This window comes from Cricetulus griseus, chromosome 3 (genome assembly GCF_003668045.3).
Source record: "Cricetulus griseus strain 17A/GY chromosome 3, alternate assembly CriGri-PICRH-1.0, whole genome shotgun sequence".
NCBI classification, from domain to species: domain Eukaryota; kingdom Metazoa; phylum Chordata; class Mammalia; order Rodentia; family Cricetidae; genus Cricetulus; species Cricetulus griseus.
In genome coordinates, this window is record NC_048596.1 from 129,624,152 (window position 1) to 129,651,190 (window position 27,039).

Here is a 27,039-nt window from a genome sequence, read left to right on the forward strand (position 1 = left end):
AGGCAGACTGTGGCAGGTGGTACACTCATTCTTCAGAGGTGCGGCTTCCACTGTGTGGCTGTAGCCCTGGTTACATGGGCTCTACTTCAGGTTCCCTGTATTGATTAACTTTCTAAGATAGCTAGGTGGCCTAGGAACACTGGGTCCAAGGGACTCCATTATCTATCCCATTGAGTCCTCCTTTCAGCTGGGTAGCAGTCGACAAACTCAACAGCAGCCCTTTTTTAAATCTCAGAACACAAAGTACCATATTGTTTCTGCTGTGCCCCCAGTAATCTAATCTCTTTACCCCCTATTACTCTCCTTAACTTATCCCAGGTGGTGGTGTCCTGCCTCCCTTCTCTCTGTTGTTCAAGATGCATCTGAGAAATGGTTCCTCTATAATGCACACCTCCACTGTCTCCAGGCCACATGTCTGTGGCCAACGCTGTCTGTCAACACACTGACTCGGAGACTTACTGTTTCTCTTGCTTTACGAGACAAGTGCATTAGATCAACCTTGCTGTGTACTAGAGAAAGTGGGAATCTGAATCCAGGCTGCAAAGGACAGGATATTTTGCTATGTCTTCCAAAGAAGAGGCTGGGCAGACAAGAGAGAGAAGAATTGGGTATATTAGGATAGCTAGTTATGATCGCAGCAGAGAGCTAAGAAAAAGTTGCCCATTTTGAAAATAGCAAAAGGGGCAACAGCTCGAAGTCTTCCTCAGTCTTCCGAGTGTTCCCCGTAAGGTCACACTGAAAGCTTGTGCTCTGAGTGGCCATTTTGACTTGCAGTGTGTGGCAGGCACATCTGCACTTCAGGAGTACACAACACCTCTACGGCATAATTAGATGTAAGTGGCTTATGCAAATATTTTATTTAGCTGTTTATATAAAATTATCTTAGTATACTAGATTAACAAAACACATAGCTTTCTCAGAAAAACATGGAACCAAGGCTTTTAAATTTTATTTGTATACTTTTATAAACTTTGACAATTTGGCCAAAAGCAAAGGATAAAAATGGCAATTAAAATTCTTCTAAAGAAAAAAATGTTCTATCCTTCTCAGTGTGGGATACAGAAAATAATTCCTTTTTAGGAGAGGTGTGAAGGGAAATGGTGGAAAACTTGCCAAATGTCTCAACAAAAAAGTTTATTGTGACAGTATTTTTTTTTTTTTAATTTAAAAAGGCAAGAGAAGCAAAGTTGGTGCCTGAGACTCAGTGCCTCTGCCATCTGTCCTGCCGCTGGCCAAGGCACACTGAGTTTATTCTCATAGATCATTCCTCTGTGAAGAAGCACAGCACAACTAGTGTCACAGTCAGAGCCCCACACTCAGTGCTCAGTGCGAGTGATTGTTACAGCGTAGGGCTTGGTGCTGTGTAGGGGCTGCAGTGATGCTATTGAGGTCATGGCCTCCGCCTTTAATCCCAGCACTCTGGAGACAGAGGCAGGTGAGTCAGAGGCCAGTCTACAGAGCGAGTTCGAGGGCAGCCACAGCTACACAGCAAAACCTTGTCTTGAAGAAAAAAGAAAGAAAGAAAGAAAAGAAAAGAAAAGAAAAAGAAAAAGAAAAAAAAGTCCAACCTCAGGGACCAAGCTGGAGTGTAAGCAGTTTCTAGAAGCAGGCACCAATCTCTTAGTGTGCATCAGCCACTGCATACCGATGACCCAGAGTTCTCTCAGGCTTGATGAAATGTTTCCTTCATTAAATTGTAAAAACAATTGTGTCTGCTGTGATAGAAGCCTATACTGGGTTTATAACCATTTCTTTCTTTTTTTTTTTTTTGTTACTTGTATTTTTTTTTAATTAGTTCTAGTTAGGGAACAAGCTTGTTTCACATGTAAGTCCCTTCTCCCTCTCCCTCCCCTCACCCCCATCCCTCCTCCCCCACCCCAACCTACCCCCCACCCCATCCACCCACCACTCCCCAGGCAGGGTAGGGCCCTCAATGGGGGCTCTGCAAAGTCCACCAAATCTTCCTGTGCTGGTCCTGGGCCCTTCCCCATGTGTCCAGGGCCAGAGTATATCCCTTCACGTGGGATGGGCTCTCAAAGTCCCTTCTTGCACCAGGGAAAAATACTAATCCACCACCAGAGGCTCCCTGGAGTGCAGAGGCCTCCTTATTGACATCCATGCTCAGGGGTCTGGATCAGTCTTGTACTGGCCTCCCAGACAGCATCTGGGGTCGGTGTGCTCTCCCTTGTTCAGGCCAACTGTTCCTGTGGGTTTCTCCAACCTGGTAGAGACCCCTTTGCTCTTCATTCCTCCCTCTCTTTAACTAAATGCCTGATGTCAGCTCAGTGTATATCTGTGGATGTCTGTCTCTGCTTCCATCAGCCACTGGATGAGGGCTCTAGATGGCATAAAGAGAAGTCATCAATCTCATTTTAGGGGAAGGGCTTTTAGGTTATCCTCTCCACCATTGCCTGGATTGTCAGATCGAGTCATCCTTGTAGGTCTCTGGAGATCTCCCTGGTTCCAGATCTCTTCTCGGACCTTTAGTGGGCTCCCTCTGATATGGTATCTCTCATCCTGCTCTCTCTCCTCTATTCTTCCCCCAACTCAATATTTCTGCTCCTCCATTTCCTCTCCTCTACTCCTCTTCTCTTGCTCTTATTGTAGCAGCTCCCTCTCCCCTACCCTCATGCTCCCAATTAGCTCAGGAGTTCATGCCACTTCCCATTCCTGGGAACCATTTATCCCTTAGTCCTTCATGTTTCCTAGTTTCTTTGGTGAAAAGGATTATAGGCTGTATAACCATTTCTTAATGTTGAAAACCAAGAAGTCAGAATATTTTTAACTGCCTGATGAATATAGACATGCTCTGAATCCTCCAGGGTGATTTTTCTTGAGGATAATGAAATGTGTTTCCTTAGGTACAACCGGTTCATGAGTTCTTTTGCATCTAAATCAGCTCTCCATATTTTAGAGGTAGTATGGAGCAGTTCCTATCAAACTGTTTGATCTTTTGGCAGAACTTGCATCATTTTTATTATACAGAACTTTTAAGTATTAAACACAGCTTTCTTATGTTAGTAGTGTTTGATGTATTGCATTATTAACCAAGCCATGAAAACAAAGTACATTTGGGCACACAAACAAGGATTTTATTTTCATGTTGTGTTGGCTTTGTCAATTTGGCACAGTCTAGATTACCTTGGAAGGCAGTGTCCATGGAGACTCATCTAGAGTAGTGTGGTCTCTGGTGTTTATCCTGATTACATTCTGACCTGGCGGGGGTGGGGTGGGGGACCTCTACCCACTGTGAGTGGCAGCAGAGCGCTAGCAAGTATGCATCAGTGCATTGCTGTCTGCTTGTGACTACTGCTTCAGGTGCCTACATCCTTGGCTTCCCTGCACTAGTGGAATTGTGAGCTAGAGAAACCCTTTCTCCCTTCAGTTACTTTGTGGGGATATTTTATGCACATAGAATAAGACCTAGGTGCATAGTTATTTTATGACAGTTTATGACAGCTTATGACAGATTTTTCTGCCTTGACATCAGTATATTACTACTGCTGGTGACATTGCTAGAAAATTAGAGTTTCCTGTCAAACTTTTACAATTGAAGAAAACAGAACTGGTAGCATATATAGCAAAAATACATGTATCTTTAAAAGGAATGTTTTCAGTATGTGAAACAATACGTTTTATATTTCATTTGTTATTTGAACCCATTATTTGAAGCGTAACTGTTGCTTTATTTCACCTGCAAATTGTGTCTTAACCCTGTTAAAGATTTTAATTTAAATCTGATGATCTATTCTGTAAGTGATTTTATGGTTAATGATTATTTTAATGAATGAAAAGCCTTACAATTTGCCTAGGAGTCGATGTAATGAGAAGCAATTAAAGAAATGCAGTTTGATATTGCTTGTTAGCAACCCTTCCCTGCACGCCTAACAGTTGGCATTGAAGTTCTTTGTTTAATCTTTCAAATCACTGTTTTCATCAGATGCTTTGATGATTTTACAGCAGTCTCAGTTTCCTCTGAGCATTTGTTTATAGATTTAAAACACACACACACACACACACACACACACACACACACACACACACACACACACACACACACACACACACACACACACACGAATAAACAACAAAACCTTGGTGTGGAGACTCCTGGCTGCTGCAGTGAAGAAAGGCAGAAGAGATGAATGTCCTTATATGCCAGTGACAAATGCCATGAGTTAGTTATGCATTTCCTTTGCTCCTTGCCTGGGTTTGCTGAATCCTGCTCTTCATATGATCTGGAGAGAGTTAAAAGCCTGGTGTCTTTCTATGGTGGGTTTGGAATGCTCCCCAACACCCCACCCCCAGTTTGATGGGCTAAGGATTTGGCCTCTAGCTTGTGGGACTCTGGGGAAGCAGTGGAGACCTGACAAGGCCTGGCCTACTTGGAAGAAGTGAGTTACTGGGGGCAAGTCTTTGAAGGGTGTATCTTGTCCTCAGCCCCACCCCCTCTCTTGTTTCCAGCTGCCATAAGGGGAGCAGCTTTGTTGTACCATATGCTCCCTGCCATGATGCTCAGCTGGCCATGGCACAGAAATAGCAGAACCTCATGACCGTGGAGTGAAGCTTCTAACACCATGACCTGAATTAATCTTTCTCCTTCAAGTTGATTTTCTCCAGTGTTATGTCACAACAGCACACAACACAGACCTATTTTGGTGACATTTTCCTTGTGGTGTGAGGACAGAGGATGGCTTGCTCAGAGATAGATTTCTTCACTGTATGTGACAAGATTCTGTGGCATTATTGAAGTTGTATTTTACAGAGGTCAAATATCTCAATTAATTAGCTATTTATGAACCAAATATCAAGCCTGGTAACATGACTCAGCAAACCTTGCCACCAAACTTGATAACCTGGATTCAGTCCCCAGCATCCACATGGTGGAAGGATTGAACCCGTGCCCACAGATTGTCCTCTGACTTCTGTATGTCCACTATGGAACATGTTCCCACACACATACACACAGACAAATAAATATACTAATTTTTAAGAACCAAATATTGTGTTACGCACATGTGCATGCCTGAGTGTGTGGTGTGTGTGTGTGTGTGTGTGTGTGTGTGTGTGTGTGTGTGTGTGTGTGTATGCTGTTTAGTGAGACATTAGCTATATACTGTAGACTTTTAAGTGAAAGGAAAAGGTGATGCTGTAATTTTGTTTTGTTTTGTAGCAGTTAATATAATTAAACCAGTTTTCATGAATCAACACTTACTTATACTTCTCTTGTGTTCAAGTATCTTTTCTAGAATATTGTGGCTGTATTATTTCATCTACTGTTGTTGGTTTGCTTTAGATCTATGATGACATTGTTTTTGAGCTTTATCCATACTTGGAATTCCATGGAACTTTAAGTACTGTAAATGTTTAGTAAAATTAATGTGACTTGGGGCTGGGTATGTATGTCAGTAGTAGAGCATTTACCTAGCATGAGGGTTCAATTCCCAGCACTACCTCTCCCTCCAAATAAGTGATTTTTCATTTCTGTTTTTATTTTATTTTCCTGTGTGGTAGAGTGGTTTTAACTCATGAGTTCTAAGAGCCCTTTCCCATTACAATTCAACATCCATGACATAAAATGAATTTTGAAAATTTACTTGTACTCCTAAAAGATATAGCACAAGGGTTAAATAAGTCTGTTTTCTGACCACACCTTAAGTTTGAAGTACTTCTGAATTAAAAACACTTCCGATTATGAGTAGCACAACAAGAAATAAATTTCTTTATTCTCAGCATATTGTCTATAGCTAATTTACAGCCTGTCATCTGTAAAATTAATTTCTCTGTACAGGACATTGAATAGTCTTTTTAGTATTATGTTGTTAAACTTTATGACAGTACCAGTGATTTTGTTCCTGTCATGAGTTAGTAATTAAAATTTTTTCCTAATGATTTTAATAGCTTGATTGAGATATCATTTATATACTATAAAACACACCATTTTAAACACACAGTTGATAAGTTTTTAAAAATATATACAGATTTAGGAACCCTCTCCACAGTCTGGTTACAACATTTCCAGTGGTTCCAAGTTCCATAGTGCCTGTTTGCTGCCAGGCCCTGTTCCTGCCCTGACTAACCACTGGTCATGCATTCTGTCTCTGTAGTTTTGACTTTTTCAACTGGATGGAATCATGTGACATTTGACAGTTCTGTGTGGCTGAATGTAACACTGTCGTAAAACACGAGTCTTACTAGTTTGTCATTTTTCACTGCTGAGTAGTATTTTTATAGTACAGATGAGCTATGTTGTGTTTGTCTATCAGTTGATTGGTAATTTAGATGGATTCTACTTGGGACTGTTCTGAATCACGTTGCTGTGAACATTTGTAACCAAGGTTTTTGTGAACGTGTGTTTTCCTTTCTCTTCCCACCAATACCTCTGAGTAGAATTGCTGCTGGGCTATATGGTAAGTGAATTTTTTGACTAGAAGAAATTTCTAAACTGTTTTCCCAAGTGTTCAAGGTTCTAGTTTTGTCTTATCCTTGTTAACATTTGGTACAGTCCATCTTTTCCACTGTACTTGTTCCATTGTCCATGTGTAGAATCTTTTTGCAGCTTAGCATTTTGCTACTAACTAAAGAATAATTTATTTTATGTGTTTATTTGCCATTTCTTTGGTAAAGTATTTATTTCGGATATTTAACCATAAAGTAGTTGATTTGTTCTTTTTAAGTCTTTTCTTCCTTGTGTGCATGTGGCTTCTTAACGTTGGTATCTTTGAGGGATAATCTCTCATTCAAATCCAGAGCTTGTCACTGTGGCTGGTCCCTCTCGCCAGCTAGTTTCAGGTGTCTCTGTGTGCCTGGGATGGCATTACAATTGAGCTACTGTAGTTAAAGGTTTTTCTCTGTCCTGCTGGTCCCTCTGGATCAGTTTCTTTCCTGCTTGTGGGTTCCCGAAGCTGCTTAATGAAATAATCACTCTGAGGATAATATTAAATATAATTGTTTGGCCAATGGCTCTGGCTTATTACTGGTAGCTCTCTTTTATAAATTAACTCATATTTACCACCATAAGGCTGAGGTTTACTGCTAATTATCTTGGCATCTTACTTCTATGGCGGCTCCATGGCATCTCCCTCACTCTCCTTCTTTCTCTCCATAACTCTGTTTGGGTTTCCTGCCTGATTATATTCTGCCTGGCTAATGGTCAAAACAGCTTTGTTCATCAACCTATAAAAGCAACACTTATTTGCAGCATACAGAAGGACACCCATATCAAGTTTCGTGCCCACCCGCATAGACTTGAGTTGAGTGCTTCATCTGCTGAGCCATTTCACAGCCTCTAGTTGTTTGTGTTCTTGATATTGCATTGTAAGATTTATTTGTATATTCTGAAGTTCTATATTCATTTGGGTGTTAGAGCATCATGTTTACACAAAAATCTAGGTTTGTGGTTCCCACACAGCCGAAGACTTTAAATGTGATAAAGCTTTTATTAGCTCATTAATGAGGAAATAGATCAGATGTTGTAACTGTTTCAAAGGAAAGTCCACAAATGGACAAACTAGAGATGAGTAATATTAAAATACATGTTGTAATAGCCAGAGTCGACTTTCTCCATGGGGCCAAAGGTAAAATATCTCTTCCACCAGAGGTCATCTACACACCTGCTTGTAAACAAAGATGATTTTATATTGTTGTCAGTTAAAATAGCTTTCATAGACTCCCGATCAACCTGGAAGGATGAGGAAGCAGACCAATTCTGAGGTTTCGAATAAAGTTTTGCTGGAACACAGCCACACCCATTCTTATACATCCTGTCATCTATAGCTGCCTTCATGCTGAGGCAGAGTTGGTATATAGTCTGCAAAAACTAAAATGCTTCCTAAATGCCCCATAAGCCAGTGTGCTGGCCCCTATTCTTGTCTGCATAAAGACCCTTTGTCGATAGATGACCTGGAAATGTTTTTACTTAGTCTGTGGTGGTTTGTGTTTATATTTTAATGATTTTTTAAAAAAGAGCAGACATTTAAAAATTTAATGATGCTAAATTTACCAAGTTTCTATTTTGTAGATTGATGGTATAGTTAAGAAATGTTTGGCAAACTGTGGGTCACAAAATGTTTATCCTGTTCTGTAAGTCCTACTATAGTTTTGTCTCCTCCATGTATGTCTGTAATCCATTTCAAATTACTGTGTGTGCTGTAGGTAAGGGTTGAGGCTGTTTTTGTTTGTTTGTTTGTTTGTTTTCTCCCCATATTTAGCTGTTTCCTGCTCAATTTGTTGAAAAGGCTCTATCTTTGCCAAATTACCTGGCTTTTCTGCCAAATGTTGGTCATCCATCAACCTAGAGATTTAATTGTGGAAGTCATTCTGTTCCTTTATACTTCAGTGCCCTGTGCCCTGATTACTGTAGCTTTAAAGTAGGGTTTTTAATGAAGCAGTGAAAGATGTCCAACTGTTATCGTTGTCTTCTCCTCCTCCTCCTCCTCCTCCTTTTCCACCTTTTCCTCCTCCTCCTCCTCCTCCTCCTTCTTCTCCTTTGCCTTCTCTCTTTTTTCTTTTTTTCTTGGATTTCTCTTGACGTCCTTGAATCTTTTTAAGATTTGATTTTTATTTTATGTGTATGAGCATTTGCCTGCATGTATGTAGTGCATGTCTGGTGCCTCAGAAACCAAGAGGACATTGGATTTCCTGAGACTGGAATTACAGGTTGTTGAGAGCTGCCATGTTTCAAACTGGAACTGTGTCCTCTATAAGAACAGCAAATGCTCCTAACTGCTGGGCCATCTTTCCAGCTCCTCATGTTTCCTTTTTGACACTTCATTCACATGCGCATATGAATTGTATGAAGAAAATGAGGATTAGGGCCTACAAAGGACCTTTTATCAATCTGTTCTGTAGAGACTATTACACTGTTCAGTGTCATTTTAATCACCGAGTCTTTTTCTTATTTTTACTTCCCTAAACACTTGTGCCTGTTCCTCTTAGGTTCTTGTGCCTGCACAACAGCACAGGCACAGTGATGGAGTAGATCAGGGAGGTCAAACCTGGTCTCATTACCTCTAGTTCTGAGGGACATCACAGACTTGAGATGGAATGGCCCAGCCCCTTCCCATGGGCCTGCCTTGCTTTACATGGATGACCAGATTGTAAGGATGGGAGTTTATGATGCAAGCCACAGGCTCTGGGTTTGGACATATGCTAGGTCTCCTCCGTCCATTTTGAACTCCTATAGATGCCATGTAATACATCAGAGTTAGTAGAGGAAAGCATGCTAGCCCCGAAGGAGTTGTAGAATTGGCTTTGTTGTGCTAAAGGGTGGGTAAGAATTGCTCATGGTGACTAGTCTTTCAGGGCTTCTTACCACACTCAGACATTGTCAGTCTTCTGTGATTTTAAATCTGGTGCTGAAATTCATAAACCATGAAAAATATGGACTGCATAGCAAATACACGTTTGATTTTCTTATTTCGCAGAACCAAAAGTATAATAAACAAGAGTCTGAAATTTATGAATGTTTAACAGTGTTTATAGTAGAAATGCTTTTCAGATGTTCTTGGAACTAAAGTACTCCCAAACACCTTCAGAATTCAGGCATTAGCTTTTGATAAAATATAAGAGTGATTTTTAAAATGGTTTAGGGATGCTAATTAATAGCTACTGTCCTTTCTAAAACCTTGTGATATGCTGACTAGAGACCAGTCAGGTTGGGAAGAGAAAAATTACATATTTTCCCTCGTATTTATAAAGTTCACTATTTTCTTAAGTCTGTCTCTGTTTTCCAAGTCTCCCTGGCTGCTCTACTCTGCTTCTTCAGCTGAATTTTCCAGACACAGGACTGTGCCTGTCTTTGTAAAGCTGTGATGGACTTCACCTGTCTCTTCCACTGCTTGGAAACACATGGTGGAATTTTAGCATCCACCATTGAGACTTTGAGACCCAAGTGCTGGTTTATTTTCAACATCGGGATGAAGGTTGTTTCCAAAGAACACTCTGTTAAACACTTGGGTTTCTCTTTTTTGTCTTCATTTAATTATTTCTAGTATTGCTCCTTATTAGGCTAAATTACTTTGGTATCTCTAATTAAAAATTAAATATCTTCTAATGATCTGGCTTTTAAGGAGACTTGCAGGCTAATGATGCCGAGCCTTTTCAGTTTGTTGTTGGCCCAGACGGTGCCTACTTTAGTTTCCTAATTTAGTAACAGAACTAAAACTATTCAAGACCTGGCAGGTTTGGTATGCAGGCGCCCAGCCAGGAAGCGTGGGTTTCTTAAGCAAATGGACGCTTGGGGATTTGAGGAAAACACAGCTTATGTTACATGAGCTCTGCACTTCACAAACCCCTGACTATTTAAAGGAACTCGGCTAAGCTGCTGCCACACACACCAAGTCTGTTTTCTTAAAACACACACAAAATGATAGCTTCCTTTTCCAAAGTTAAAATTGCCTTTCATACTGGTGTTTTTAATTTCTCATAAATAATATGTAGAAATTAGTTGTTAGTTTTATTCAGTGATTATTTTTGTTGTTGTTGTTTGCTTTTTGAGACAGGGCTTCTCTGTATTTCTTTGGAGCCTGTTCTGGAACTCACTCTATAGACCCGTCTGGCCTCCAACTCAGATCTGCCTGCCTCTGCCTCTGCCTCTGCCTCTGCCTCCTGAGTCCTAGGATTAAAGTCCTGTACCACTGTGTCCAGCCAGTGGTTATTTTCTCATGTCTGATACCTGTCACAGAGGTTGGGTGATCTTGTGTGTACTGTCTGCCCTGCACCAGGAGTATCATTGGGGTTCTGAATCATTATCATTTTACTCTGGAGGCCTGGTATTGTGGGGCACACTTGTGATCCCCACACTTGAAAGGCAAAGGCAGGCTGACCAACCAGGTCTACACAGTGAGACCTGGGTGGTTCTGCTGTAGTTTTACTGGCTGGCTACTGTTTGCCCAGCACATGCTGGGCTTCTCTGGTCCATTGCCTCTGGGTTTGTGAGAAGAATCTTAGAACTTGAGTCTTGGTTTGCTTGCTGCTCTTCTCTGTTAAACCATCCTGTTCTAGCCTCTCTGGTTTTGTGTCAGAAGGAGGCCAGCTGTCTGCCTGTTTGGAAACACTGGAGTTGGGTTATTATGAAGTAAATTACATTGATAAAGAGTTTATCTTATCTCTTATAAGGCAGCCTTGGTCTCAGTGGAGAACTTAATGTAGTTAAGTAGTCAAATTCCATCTGCTTCAGGGTCAATAAAATTCTTCATTGAAAGAAATAATGATACTAATCACAAATTTCCTGAAAAAAATTTAACTACATTTAATTATTTATTTATTTGTTTACTTATTTTGGAGGGAGTGGCACCCACTTACCATGGAACTTTTTTGGAAATGAGACAACTTTGGTCCTGGGCATTGAACTCGGGTCCTCAGGCTTGGTGGCAAGCGCCTTTACCTGATGAACCATCTTGGGCTCAGCATCACAGATCCATTGTCCAAAATTGCTCAGTTTACTAATTTGTAAAAGAATAAGTCAGTTTGAAGGCAGTGGTATGGTTGGAGGGGAAAAAAAAAATAAGTCACAAAAGTTGTCCTCTGACCTTATCACACGGCCATGGCATTTGTGTGTTCACATCATAAATGTACAGATCCACACACATAACAGATGAGTAAGTAATGTAAAAAAATTAAAATGGTTTAAAAAATGATCTATTCTTCAACTTTGCAAATATATGAGTAAGGCAGATAGATGTTGAAGGGTTAATGACCTGAGAGGCCTGTGTGTGCTGGGCAGTTAGGAGCTGGGAAACTCCTGACAGGGATTTACCAGTGAGAGGGCAGGACAACAGATCAGTAGATGGATCTTCCTCTCCAAGGTTCCCTTTTCTGCCCAGGCGCCCTGAGCTTCCTTTGGCATGCTCTCCCCTTCTGCAGAGAGACTGCTGCCCTTTATTGTTCTATACAGTCTTCCTCTGTTGAGGTCAGTCTTTTATTGTCACACTGCTTTTATCAGTCCCACTCTAACAGATGCTCAGTTCTAGAATGGGACCAAAAATTCTGTTCACTCTTTTTTTTTTTTTCTTTTATCATGGAGGTTGGTGGGTGTTGGTGCAGGTACATGTGAAGGCTAGAGGATAACCTAGGATGTCTTTCCTTTGGAATCGTTCATCTTGTTTATTCAGATAGGCTTTCTCTCTGGCATCTAGTTCACTATGTCAGCTAAACTGGCTGGCCAGTGACCTCCATATTCCTGTTCCTCTGCCTCTGTCCCCACGCTGGGGTTGCAGATGGCACACTGCATAGGTGCTGAGGCTCCATGCTTAGGTCCCAGGCTTGTTGTTCAGCAAGCAGTTTACTGGCTGAGATGCCTCCCTCCCCATCATTTTTTAACATGTGAATTTGTTACACAGAAAAGCTTAAGGTATAAAAACATGTACTCAGTGAAACTACCCTTTTCCTTACCATAGTCTTTTGCCTCTTGGTTTATTCCTGTGCTCCCAGAGTCCATACTCCACAGAGAGTAGCTCACGGTTACTCCTATAGCAGCCTTCCCTGTACTAACCTGATAAGAGAACCCCGTTCCTGCAAGGAGTAGTCAGGAAATGAACATCACTTCCAAAACAAAATCAGCAAAAAGAGATAGTACAATTGAAGAGCTCGCAAAGGTGTGATATACTGTTTTTAATAATAAAGTCTTAGTATATGTGATGTTGGTCATTAGGGTCTAGATACAACGGGAAGCTGCTGGAGGATTTTTAGCTCAGGACATGCTCTTATGAGAGTCAGGAAAAACCACTAAGGAGACTGGTGTAAAATAGGATCCAAGAGCAAATGCTGGGAGGTGAGTAGCAGTCCACAGCACTAGCCCAGCTAGGAGACGGTGCTGCCTCCTACTAAAGTGGAGCAGAATTGCTGAGGAAAAGAACTTGGATTTTAGTACTTTATTTTATTTAGTGCCTTTGAATCTTCATGAGTCTCCCCATTTTCTTTAGCCCAGTGGGAGGCTTTATCCTTGATTATGTGTAATGAATCTCAAGCTCTGAGGAGCTGTAAACCTTACATGGGCGACTTAGTAAGATAGAATCAAGAACAAGGTCTTCCAGTTCTCAGTCCAGGGCCTTCTCCAAACTGTTAGCAGAAACATGTAGTCTTTGAAAACTGTTTGATACCAGTACTTTATGGTATAAAAAAAAAAAAAAGAAGAAAAGAAAGAAACCAGTGTACCAGTTTCTAATATCCCCTTAGTACCTATTCACGGCTAAAGACGACAACACAGTTTACTGCCTTAGATCCTAAGGGCATGCAGTCCAAGCACAGCTTAACCGGGCCTTCTTAGAAGTCCCACAAAGCTGCAGTTGAGTGGCCAGGACTATGGACCTAGCTGAGGCTCAGATGCAGAAGGAACCAGTTTTTATTGCAGATTCTTTAACACTGTCTCTGTACTTGAGAATGGAATATAAGTAGTTGAATTCATATAGGGAGAATATGTTTTGTTATGTTAGCCATGGAATAAAGGAAGTCTTGGCTGTTTTTTTACTTAGTTGGCAAACAATTTTGTAATAATAATAATAATAATAATAATAATAATAAAGCTGATGTCTTTTTTGGGGGTTTTGAGGTTTGGGGAATATCATTCTGAATCTTACCTCTGCTTTGGAGTGTAGATCTAGTTCATCCCCTTCTATGCCAGTATCTATGCTAGGATCTAGGCAGTTGTACTGGATACTGTTGTTACTTGGGCTGCCGTTAATCAGTGTCCTAAGTGAACTTCTTAGTAGCTACTTTCCAGTCCATTCTCTTGTCTACTGTGTAGGGCCATGCTGATGTGTTGAAGACTCTGTTGTCTACTGTGTAGGGCCATGCTGATATGTTGTAGGTTCTCTTGTCTACTGTGTAGGGCCATGTTGATGTGTTGTGGATTTTCTTCTCTACTGTGTCGGGCCATGCTGATGTGGTGTGGATTCTTTGCTGGGTGAACTATAAACATTAACTGTAAAAGGTTCAGAAAGTAAAGTTGCTTTCTCGGTGGTTCTCTGAATGTGAACTTTACACAGCTTTTCTAGTTCATGCTTTGGCTTGGTTTATTACTCTGAACTAATCTTTTTTTGAGATACGACAACTAAAGGAATGTGTCCTTGAAAAACTTTTGGGTTCTCTCTTCTATAATTTCTTTCCTCAGTCTGTTTCATCATTCTTTATCATACTTAAGAGCTTCAGGTAGAGACTGGAGATGGCTCCACAGTTAAGTGATTACTGCACTTACAGAAAACTGGAGTTTGGTTGCCAGTGTCCAGTTCAAGCAGCTTACTACCACCTGTAACTCCAGCTTCAGTGGAATTTCATGTTTCTGCCCCCAAAGTCATGTGAACACACACAAATGTACCCATACACAGCCTGCACACATGTATATAATTAATAATAAGAATATTTTTTATAAAAGCTTAAAGGCAAAGCATGGTGGCACATACCTTTAATCCCAGAACTAAGGAGGCAGAGGCAAGTGAATCTCTGTGAGTTCAAAGCCAGCCTGGCCTACATGGTAAGTTACAGAACAACCAAGGCTCTGTAGAGAAACTCTGTCTCTAAAAACACAGGAACAACACACGCCTTTAATCCCAGCACTCGGGAGGCAGAGGCAGGTGGATCTCTGTGAGTTTGAGGCCAGCCTGGTCTCCAGAGCGAGTGCCACGATAGGCTCCAAAGCTACACAGAGAAACCCTGTCTTGAAAAACCAAAAAATAAACAAACAAACAAAAAAACCACAGGAACAAAACCCTCCAAAGTTTAACATTTTATGCTTTAAAATTTCAGCTTGTGGAATTGGCAGTCTATTTAACTCAGACCACCCCTTCTTAAGAACACCCAGAAAAACTGGGCCTGGGAGAGCTCAGATCTGAGGGTACTCATGAACTAACAAAATACTGAAACATTCCCAGGCCAAAGAGATGCTAGCCTTTAAAAATCATTTTGCTCTGAAGTAATATTGGGTGGCTGTGTAGCGGTACAACCTGTAGAAGATACACACTGGATTTCATTTGCCAAAAGGCAAGGAATCAAACAGACTACCACAGCTATGTGCAAGACTCAAAGACAGATTGTTAGAGCATCAAAAACGATGACTAAACTATGACGAGACATCAGGTATAGAAAAATTTAGTTCACAGATAACCTATGGGTTGGCTAGAGTGGTGGCTTAGTAGAGTGTTTGCCACATAAGCTTGGAACCCCGCTTTGATCCTCAGAACCACGTGAAATAGCTAGGAGAGTGTATGTACCTGTGATCTCAAGATGGGAGGTGGAGACAGACATATCCCTGAGACTTGCTGACCAGTTAGCCTACCCCACTTGGTGAGCTCCAGGTCAGTGAGTTACTCTGTCTCAAAACCCAAGTTGATTATCATCTAAGAGATGACACTGAAGGTTGTCTTGTGGCCTTCACAAGGATTTTCATATATCTACCTGGCACAAGAATATCACAAAAACACAAAAGAACAGATGTGGCCAGCTTTGCCGAAGTCTTGGAGCCCCTGCATCCAAAAAAAAAAAAAGAAAAAAAAAATGTGAAGGGAACCTGAGGTACAGCATCTCTCTCTCTCTCTCTCTCTCTCTCTCTCTCTCTCTCTCTCTCTCTCACACACACACACACACACACACACACACACACACACAGAGAGAGAGAGAGAGAGAGAGAGAGAGAAGAGAGAAGAGAGAGAGAACTTTTAGTATTATTCTCAGACAATTCCTAAGGTAGTCTCCAGAAACTTTTACAGGGAAAGTATCAAAATATTTCCTTGCCTTTTCCCAACCATCTATCTTTCTAACTGAATAATGAATGAGGGCAAGTGATAGACTTAGAAAAATCAACATTTTATTTTATAACACTTAATAAAATATCTTGACAGAGATCATAGCTTCCTGCACTGTTGGGTAAAAAGCTATGAGAAACTTTGTATTGGTTGCTCAACATAGATAACGTTGGCGTCCACTAATTAATCACAATTCCACTAAAGGTTGGATAAGCACACTTTATGTTCTAGTGCCCAGAGAGATACAGTTGGGCGTATATGGCCCCTTCCTAGTAAAGGTTATCTTACCAAAGAAAATTCTGTAAGGAATAAACAAATGTTTTCAGTGACTTCATGAAGGTGCAGTAAAGAAAATTTAATATGATATAAGTTCTTCAAGATGGAAATTCAGTGAATGACAGGCATGAGAAAAGGGGAAAGGAAAATTTCTAAGGGACTTGAAGAATTGTGTCAGCCATGGCTAAGCAGGTAGTTCAATAGGTAGAGAGTTTGCTAGGCATGTGAAACATTGAGTAGGAGCCCCAGAATCTACGTAAAAAGCTAAGCATGGTGACCTGCTTATAACCTCAGAGGTGACCAGCCAGGCCACCCTCGTCTGTATACTTCAGACAAGTCCCAGTGAGAGACTGACTCAGAAAAGGTGACAGCACCTACATAATGACTCATTATGCACAGATAAACACGTGTGCACTTGCACATATGTAGTCATATCACCCTGTCCTCATGACACACACATATACATGTGCACATATGTGCACTTGTGCAATGCACTCATATCACCCAAATGCAGTTCTTGTACTTTGTTAATATTTCAGTTCAAACAAGCTGCATGTAAAACTTGAACAAGGAGATCACATTAAGAAATTATTAATTTTGCCAGGTGGTGTTGGCGCACACCTTTAATCCCAGCACTCGGGTGGCAGAGGCAGGCAGATCTCTGTGAGTTTGATATCAGCCTGGTCTACAAGAGCTAGTTCCAGGACAGCCTCCAAAGCTACACAGGAAAACCCTGTCTCAAAAAAAAGAGAAGAAATTATTAATTTTAACATGTATGATAAGGATTGTTTAAAAGAATATTATCGGCAGAGCCAAAAGTAGAGAGATGCACAGGACATCTCCATGAAGGGTTGGGGCAAAGCAAGTCCCCTTGCTCCCAGCTCAGGAAAGAGTTCCTGAGGAGGGGGAGGGGAGAAACTGAGAATCTGGAATTCAGTAAAGCTTCACTTTCACCATCCCTCCCTCCTCTCAGGAGACCCCTCAGAGCAGTTGGTGCGCCACTTCCTCATTGAGACTGGGCCCAAAGACGTGAAGATCAAGGGTTGTCCTACTGAGCCCTATTTTGGCAGCCTCTCTGCCCTGGTCTCGCAACACTCCATCTCTCCCATTTCCCTACCCTGCTGTCTTCGAATTCCCAGTAAAGATCCTCTGGAAGAAACCCCAGAGGCTCCAGTTCCCACCAACATGAGCACAGCAGCAGACCTCCTGCGTCAGGGAGCAGCCTGTAGTGTGCTCTACCTGACCTCTGTGGAGACAGAGTCACTCACTGGTCCTCAAGCTGTGGCCAGGGCCAGTTCGGCAGCTCTGAGCTGCAGCCCCAACCCAGTACCAGCCATTGTCCACTTCAAGGTTTCAGCTCAAGGCATCACACTGACAGACAACCAGAGAAAGCTCTTCTTTCGTCGTCATTACCCAGTGAACAGCATTACCTTCTCTAGCACTGACCCCCAGGACCGCAGATGGACCAACCCAGATGGAACCACGTCCAAGATCTTTGGTTTCGTGGCCAAAAAACCAGGAAGCCCCTGGGAAAATGTGTGTCACCTCTTTGAGGAGCTTGACCCAGACCAACCAGCAAATGCCATTGTCACCTTTATCACCAAAGTTCTACTGGGCCAGAGAAAATGAAGGAAAGCTGCAATCTCTTTGCCCACATCAACACTGCACTCTCCCAGCATCCACAGCTCTCACTGTCTTGGCCTGAATCCAGGAGCCCTAGGAGCCAGTGTCCACCCTATGAAAGAGAGAGTGGCACCAGCCTGGGCCACTGTTCTTGCCCTTGCCTGCTAAGCTAAGTGAGTGGACCCATGAGATGACCCGGCATGTGACCAGATGGCAGAGACAGGTGTAATGGGTGAGGCGGTATCAGTAGTGGAGGCCTGGTGGGGAATGGCCCTTCCAGCTCCACCCAGCTGGAGGTCCCATCATGGAGGGAAAGGGGAGAAGTGTGGGAGCTTTTGCCTCCCCTCTGAACGAGACCAGAGTGGGATCACATAAACAGAGGAAAAAAGAGAGTCTATTTTTGTGTACTAATAAAGAATTTCTATAAACTTAAGAAAAAAAAAGAATATTATCTATTAGAACCTAAACCAAAGTAGTTTTGCGAGTGCAGTAGGGGAATGGGCAGGGGGCTCACCTGATGACAGTATGGCTTCTGTGTAACAGGGAAGCCAAAGGCATGAGAACATCAGCAATTACAGTCCAGATTGCTTATGCCTTCCAGAGTTTGACACAAGCAAATACATATTTTTTTCAGATAGAATATAGCTCATTTCCCCATGGTTAACCTCATACAATACATAGCATAACATACGGTATGCTATGAGATTCTTTTGAAGCATATTTACAAAACATTTACAAAAATTCACCAAGAAGTGAAATCATTCATTTACTGAAATTATTCAGTAAATTTCCCACTTAATATAAATAAGTTTCTCTGTAAATTGAAGGTAATTTTCCCAGTTAATATAAATAAGTTTCAGAGTAAGGAAACAACTTAAATAGGACACAATGCACATATGTAGAAGATTAATAACATTGACATTAATACTTAAGAATCATGTTTGCTGTAGAGTCCTCCTTACTCTGTAAATGGCTAGTTTATAGAAAAAAAAATGCAGGTAATATGGTCTTTGTCCCACTTACTCTATCACTGTGACATGAAAGAGCAATATGCTATATTTTTATAACACTTTGTTCAAAAACAGGTGGTCCAGTATTGGCATGATGGCTGTAGTTGTGGCTCTCTGGCATAGATAACTAAGTTTCTCTCTGGGAGAAGATACTTGTAACAGATGTAAGTGGCAAGAGGATTTTATCCATAATGAAGTATTTCAAATAAAAATGAGAAAGACCAGCAATTTAGCTTATGAAAAAAAAAGTAAATAGACTTGGACAAGCACTTTACCAAAGAGGAAATCCAGATGGCCAGAAAACATATGTTAATATGCTTGGCCTCATTAGTCATCAAGGGCATGCAAATTAAAACCACAATAAAGTTCCATTAAGTAGCCACAGGGATGACTCAGAAGTGCTGGAGTGACAGGGCTCATAGTATGGATGTGGTACTGCTCATACTTGTAACCAAGAGTTTTGCTTCCATAATAGAATGAAAAGACATGTATGATTGTCCATAAGTACCTGCAACTAGAAATATTCTTTTAAATAGAAATGAATGAAATGGTGAATTCATCTGTTATGTTACTGTATATTAACAAAAGGAACTTAACTGGCACCTACATTCAGCAATGCATTTGACTCCACACAAACGATTTTGAACAGAAGCTGATCACAGTGCATACCGAGTGTGTGATTGTGAGTGTGGAACATCAGCCAGCTTTACAAGAACAAGACAAAGAGGGTGTGTGTGTGAGAGAGAGACAAAGAGACAGAGACAGACGGAGAGATACATACAGAAAAAAAATTCTAAAATTAATCTATTCAATATGTAGTTAGCATTATCTGTCTGTAAATATTTTATTTTATCAAGAAGCCCCATTCCCGTCTCTCCAAACCCTGCCTACTCAGAGAATCTCTGAACAAAGGGAAGGCTCCAAAAAGCCCAGTTCTGTATTCTTGGCAGCTATGCCAGCTTCTTCCCCTGAAGTTGCTAGCTGCCCAAGTTCTTGCCTAAAGTGGCCAGCTTTTGACCATACTTGTCTACCACCTAGCCTGTGTTGGACATGTCATCACCCCTCACCTACAACCTGTATAATCTCCCTGCTTTATTCTGGGTATGTGGCTACTTGGCTTCTCCAGCCTTAATGTCCGGGACTGGAGAACCCAGCTGGGAGTTGTTTTGTTCAAATAAACCTGTTGTTATACTTTTTCAATTCGACTTGATCTGGCTTACTGCACCAGTAGAGAAACCTATTATCAGGTGTCAGAAAACCTATTAATTATTAATTTGCCTTCTTCAAGTCCTGAGTGTTCCTGTATCTCTTGGTGACATTTTGGGGATTTAACATTTCATTTATATTGTCTGATTTGGGACATAAAGTTCAATATTCTTCAGTGGTTCTGTGGCTCTGGAGAGTTAATCTTGATGATGCTCATGTATGTCCTGTGGTCTTGTGTGTTCTGTCTCATGCTTGTCCTCACTGCCTTTGCCCATGCTATCCCAGTGGTTGTCACTCAGCTGATCCTTTCAAGAACCTACTTTTGTCCTTGTTGTCATTGCCTGTGGTTTTTATTTGATGCATTTTGTTGACTTTGCCACCCTCTAATCCGTTACTTCCCTCTTGCTCTTTGTGTTTGGTCTACCTTTCTTTACTGTAGCCTCTTGAGATAAAAACTTACATTATTTTTAGCTCACTCTTGGTAGTACAAGCATTTCAAGATAAAAATTTCTCTTTAAGCTTTAGTTGCCGCTCATGCGTTTTGATGTGGTATGTTTAGTTTATCTTAAGCTGTTTCATGATTTTGTTCAGTTTCTTGATCCATGAATTTCTTTCCAAGCCTGTTGTTGAGTTTTCAAGTGTTTGAAGTCTCTATTTCTAACTTACTGTTGGTTTCCAGTTTAATTCTGTTGTGTCTTTCTTGCTATATTTTTCCTGAGCCTTTAAAGGTATATAGTGGATTGAGAACCTCATTGATACAAACGGACTTAGCAGTCTCATGTGAATACTGATTTTCATGTAGAAATGAGAGTTACTCATCTGTCAGTGCAGGCTTATGTAGATCTGAGTTATGTACCTAAACATCCAGTGTTTCAGGGCCTGTGGAAGCTTAGATAGAAACATCTGCCGCAGAGAAGGAAGTGGAACCTTTTCCAGTTCCATCATTTTCCTATATGTGACTTCAGGAATAACAACGTTCTATTGGGTATATATGTGCCACATTCTCTTCATCTACTCACTGTTGATGGACATCTGGGCTGATCCTTTTCCTGGCTGTTGTGAATAGCATAGCAGTGAACATGGGTATGTAAGCATCTCTGTGGGATCCTGACTTTGATTCTTACCTGGGTCACATGATAGTCCTTTTAAAGAAGTTATACTTTTCACATACACACCTATCCACATGCACACATGCAGACTTGGAGGACTGCAGTGGGTGGAGTCTGTTCTCTTTCCATCATGTAGTTCTTGGGGATTGGATTCAGGTCATTGGGCTTGGCAGAAAGCACCTTGATCCACTGAGCTATCTTTCTGAATCTCCTGTCACAGTGCTATTTTTAGTTTTTCTGAGCAACTTCCACTGATTTTCATAGTGAACTATTTTAAGACAAAAAAAATCATAGAAAAAAAGACAATAATAATAAGATGATAATATGTTAGGAAGATGTAACAATTATAAATGCATATGTACTTATCAAGATAGGCCCAAAACATGCAGAAAATCATGGAATTGAAAGGGAAATGAGGAACTCAATTATAAATGAAGACTTCAAACCTTCTGTTTTGGCATATGGTTGGACAATTACTGATACAAAAAAATGTGAATGACATTGTTGTCCACCCTGAACTAATCCTTCACTTCAACAGAAATGGAACACATACTATTCAGAATATAGAATGCACACCAATCCACAAAGCAGGTCCCAGAATCCTGTCCCATTGTTCCAAGTTTTAGATCTCAGCTACCATTGTCTTCCAGCCCTTTTAATATTTCTTACAGAACAGATGTGCTAATGACTGATCTGATTCATCTGGGAATGTTTTCATTTTAACTTCATTTCGAAAAGATTTTTCTGCATTTGTTTATTTGTATGTTGGGGTAGGTGTGTCTGGAGGCCAGAGGAGAACTTGACTAAGTTCTTTCCTTCTGCCATGTGGGACCTGAGGATGGGGTTCAGGTTGTCAGGCTGGGCAACAAGTGTCTGTGCCCACTGAACCATTTCCCTGGCCCCTTAACTTTATTTTGAAGAATAGTTTTGCTAGATATAGAACTCTTTTTATTTATTTATTTATTTATTTATTTATTTATTATGTATCCAACATTCTGCTTCCATGTATATCTGCACACCAGAAGAGGGCACCAGATCTCATAAGGGATGGTTGTGAGCCACCATGTGGTTTCTGGGAATTGAACTCAGGACCTCTGGAAGAGCAGTCAGTGCTCTTAACCTCTGAGCCATCTCTCCAGCTCCTAGATATAGAATTCTTAATTGAAATTTTGTTTTCCAGAAGATTTACCACTTTAGCTGGCACAACTGTAGAATTGAATTGCCTGCCCAAATGCTGAGGGTGCCCTCTCTGCTCCCCATGTCCTAAAGAGGAGCCTCCCAAGCTAGAACAGGCCAACAATTGCTTTTCTTGCATGGAGTTTTGCAGGTGCTCAAGCAAAAATTGCTTTTTCTTTTTTCTTCTATTAAAAACTAGATTTTGAGGGCCTAGGCCCGGCCCAGGATGATGTGGTGGAATGTGGGGAGCCCCCATGGAGGGCCCTACCCTCCCTGGGGAGCAAAGGGGGGAGGGGTGGGGAGCTGGGGGTGTTGGGGGGAAGGGAAGGAGAGGGAGAAGGGATTGACATGTGAAGCAAGCTTGTTCTGTTAGACCCCCGAAAACTCAAGTATTCGGGGTCCTAGGCCAGGTTCACGGTCACCCCAATCACCAGGCGGATTTGAGAGCTTGCTGCAAACTGCACGAGGCTTTATTGTAATTTAACGAACTAACCTCATGTTAGCTCGGGTCTTTCACACACCCGCCATGGCGGACGGCTAGAAAAGACGGCTTAAAGCTGCTGCGCATAGATCTTTATAGGACAGCGTAAGGGGAGTGTCTAGGGGTACGCACAGGCTTACAATTGGTGTGCCTCCAGGCTTGGAGGGCTTGCCCTGTGTTGATTGGTCAACTGGTTGTTATGGCCCATAGGCCCTCCCAGGGTGGTTGCTATGCTCTCTATGTCATTGCTGTGCGCTTGTCCTTAAAGCACACCCAGGGTCATAAAGCATAGCGCCACCAGCTAACCTCTGATTGGCTCCTTGTCACGAGACAGGCATCTGACTTTCTAGCGACTAGGTCAAGGTCATAGAAGCACATGTTCGACCATTATGGCTGCCAAAAGGGAAGCCGGTTCCTTCAGTTCCTAATTTGAACTAATAATAAAAAAACTAGATTTTTTTCATATGACATATTCTGATTATAGTTTCACCTCCCTGTAGATGGATTTTTTTGGTTTGTTTGTTTTATTCTTTGTCTGTTTGCCCACTACTTGGCTCCCAAATAATCACACACGGGCTTATTCTTTCTTATAGATGTCCAGCCTTAGCTTGGCTTATTTCTAGTCAGCTTTTCTTAACTAAATTGTCCCTTCTACCTTTTGCCTCTGGGCTTTTACCTTTCTCTGTTCCTGTGTATCTTTTCTTCCCTTCTTACTCCATGTCTGGCTGTGTAGCTGCATGGCTGGCCCCTTCTTTTCTTGCTCCTTGATCTCCTCCCAGATTTCTCCTCCTATTTACTCTGTCATCCCTGCTTAGCCTTTCTCCTGCCTTGCTATTGAATGTTCAGCTTTATTAGAAGAATCAGATGTTTTAGACAGGAAAGGTATACACAGCTTCACAGAGTTAAACAAGTGCAGCATGAAAGAATGCAGCACATCCTTGCATCATTATACACATATATTCCACAGCATAAACAAATGTGACACATTTTTAACTAATATTCTACAACACCTCTCCCCATGCCTCCAGTTCCTCCTCACATCCTCTCCCACCCAGATCCATACTCTTTCTGTCTCTACTTAGAAAATAAACAGGCATCTAAGGAATAATAACAAAATAAAATAAGATAAACAAAACAAATTGGAATATGACAAAACAACCAAACAAGAAAAAGAGCCACTGGATGGGGTGGCGCATGCCTTTAATCCCAGTTCTTGGAAGGCAGAGGCAGGTGGATCTTTCTGAGTTCAAGGCCACCCTGGTCTCCATAGTTAGTTCCAGGCCAGCCAAGATTACATAGAGATACCCTGTCTCAAACAACAAAACCATAGAGAGAGGTGGGGGGCGGGAGGAAGGAAGGGAGAAAGGAGGCAGAGAAAAAGCACAAGAAATGCATAGAGATGCAGAAACACAACACGTGTTCACACACTCTGGAAGCCCATAAAAACTCAAACCAGAGGCCATAGTATCTACCCCATAGTATATAGGATCTGTAAGCTTCTAGTGTTAATCCCACTGACCAAAAATAAAACTTATTACCACAGTTTAAAGTAAAATTTGAAGCAAGCTTTAATTAAACACTGACCAGGTGCATGGCCTCTGGCCAGGTCCATACCCAGGTTCCCTGGAAATGGCCCCAAGTAACAGTTTGCAGCAGCTTAAGAAGGAAAACCCATAATTCATTGTGTTTCCCATCAGGTCCAATCAGGGGCAAGCATATAGTCTGATGCACCTCCAGCCTACATCCTCAGGGGCAAGAGTACATCCTTACATATTTTCTGCCTTTGAACCTCCCACCCACATGTGGTCAAGCACATCCGGTGCAGATGGGTCAAACAAACATGTTTAGGGGAGTGAAAACATGTGGCGTGTTATCTTCCATAAACAATAGCCTCCAGCATTTCAGGAACTATATCTGTCCTTGGGCAAGGAGCTTGCAGCTCAGAGATATTTTTGTTTGTTTGTTCTATGGATCTCTTAGGCATAGTAATTAAACTTAAAATGTAACTTTGGCTCTCACACTATGATGGTGGTTGAGCAAGGCATGGGTCTATGAGTAGAGTAGAAGGTTGTTAGGAGTTGTTATTGCTTGTGGGGCATCTCTGCAAATGCCACAGGCAGCAGCGTAATGATCCCTTGCAGCAGGAAGGAAAGAAATGTGGTTCAGAATGGCCTAGTTAGCTGGTGTTGCTTCAAACCTAGAGTCTGACCCCAGACAATTTATTTTAGACACATTTAAGTGCAGTACAACTTTGGAAAGAAGTTTCCTGGTGACCAATTTCACAATAAAGCTTAGGTGTGACGTCATCTAAACTCTTTTTGCAAAGGCCACAGGGCCTCTTCCATAAGAATGGTGATCCAGTGTGCTCTAGACCATCATAGAGGTCACCTAGCTACAGAGTACGTGTGCTCTCTCCCCTAGGGATAGGTTCTGTTGGTTGAGAAACAAAGCTCAAGATAAACGTCTGGGATAAACATTCTGAGGGATTTGGGTGTGGCCTGGCCCTATAGGTAGCATAGATCACCAGGTCATCAGTGTCTATTCCCAGCCTTCTAGTGGAAAACAGGTGATATATATATATATATATATATATATATATATATATATATATATCCTTTATTGAGGAGACAACTCTACGTGTTTAACATTCCTGGTTTCCTCGTGCTTATCTGTGAGCACAAGGACCTCTGCCCTCTGCAGTTGCTACATTCCTTTAGTAGTACAGTAGTATTTGGTTTTCCCCAGATCCCTGCCTGTCTACTCTCATATTCTTGGTTTCCCAAGCTGTTGTTTGCTGCAGCTGCCGACAATGAAACACAAACCAGAGAACTCAACAAAACCCACGGGCAGTTTATTGGGAAAAGGGAGCAAAAGGAGGGGGTAGGTGTTGGCCAACCGGGAACAGAGATGGAAGGGGGAACAGGTGAGAGGTGCTCGCTTAAAAGGGAAAACTTACACATGTGTACAGAGTCCTTCGGCAGCCACGTAATGCATAGTGTAGCCACACAACACAGGGCCGTTTGAGCTGTCTATGTATCTGGCTGAATGCAGGTATGTGTACCCTGCCAGTTGGCAGGGGGCAGGGTCATCATAATGCCAGGATATCAACAATCTCACCTCTTATTACTATTAAAACGCCGGGAGATTAAACAGGGGGTGTCAGGTTGGGCAGGAATATAGGGCTCTGAATCGTCAAGACTACTTCCAGCTGACCTAGGGGACGTTGACCATCTTTGGGGTGGGGAGAAAGCTGGGGTGCTGCCATGTCCTGGGGTAGCTGGTTGTTTCATTGCAGTCCAGGCTATATGGAAGTCTCTGGCACCTCTTAGACCTGTTTGGGTGGACCCAATTCAGCTCCCTGGAACTTACAAGAATCCTTTGAGTTTAAGTTTTAGACACATTAGCGTTTCCATTGTTTATGGTCTGTACTGAAATTTACATTGTAGAAATGGCAGTGTATTCATGTCAGAAATGACTTGGTTGAAAGCATTAACACTTAAAATTGACAGATATCATTAGCACAATGAAAAGCACCTTAATTTTGAGCTTGCAGTTATTGTAGAGTTGGATTAGTAGCTTATTAAAACTTTATTGATTAATGTTAAGACCATGAAGAGTAGCATAATGAGAGAGAGAAATATGGGACATGTCATTCTTTTGAATGTCTCAAATCACTTTTATTTTTTTGTTACCGCTTAAGCCTTTTTATCCTCAGACCTTCACAAGCAGCATTGATTATGGGTTCCATCTTAATGGTGTGGGCCTTAACTCAAATCAGATACTGGTTGGTTACTCTCACATGCTTTGTTGGTGGGTCAGTCTTGTAGATTGAAAGGTTTGTGTTTACCTTTCTCCTATGGTAGTATGCAGAGTACTTTCCAGTACCATCAACACTAGTCAGTAGGTTTGAAGGCTCTAGGGAGGCACCAGCTTGACTTCTCTATGTTCAGGGTTGTGTAGGTGTTGTCTTAGCAATAGGGCCTTACCGTTGTTTGTGGAGAGCCAACAGTAGCCTTGGGAATAGCCTGAGTTGTTTGAGGTTCCCATTGAGACCCCTTTGGACAACAGTTGTAACCCATTCCTAGTACTGGAAGCGTCATTTGGTGGTGAGAGATGTCAGTTGTGAGTCTGTCTCCCCTGTGACTTGGCGATTTCATTTAGATCACCTTTATATATGTATATAATATAAGAAGGCTCTACTGTGTTATGTTTCCATACAACTCCGAAGTCTGCCCCCTGTCACCTGGCAGAATGCACTCAGGCAGTACCCTAGTCAGCTCAGGTTCCATGGCTATGTAAAGTGCAAAGGACCTTTAAAAGAAAAACTCCACCCACTTCCATCCTGCTGTTTCGCTGAAAGGGCAGGCAGGACTTTTCCTACCTCCCCCTTTCTCTCTCCCTTCTCTTCCTTTCTCTCTCTC

The 27,039-nt window shown here is 41.7% G+C and overlaps 1 protein-coding gene across 3 annotated transcripts in view; it reads left to right on the forward strand.

Annotated features, from left to right (window-relative positions):
* The window catches only part of Lrrc28 (leucine rich repeat containing 28), a 123,616-nt gene that overhangs the window by 32,196 nt on the left and 64,381 nt on the right, over positions 1-27,039 (forward strand). Inside the window, exon 6 of one of the 3 annotated variants that reach the window (XM_027408118.2) lies at positions 16,987-18,065. The exons of the other annotated variants lie outside the window; for them this stretch is intronic. Coding sequence (XP_027263919.1) covers positions 16,987-17,642 — 656 coding nt within the window. The 3' untranslated portion in view covers positions 17,643-18,065. Of the gene's footprint in view, positions 1-16,986; positions 18,066-27,039 lie in introns of those variants that run through there. 3 annotated transcript variants of the gene reach the window in all.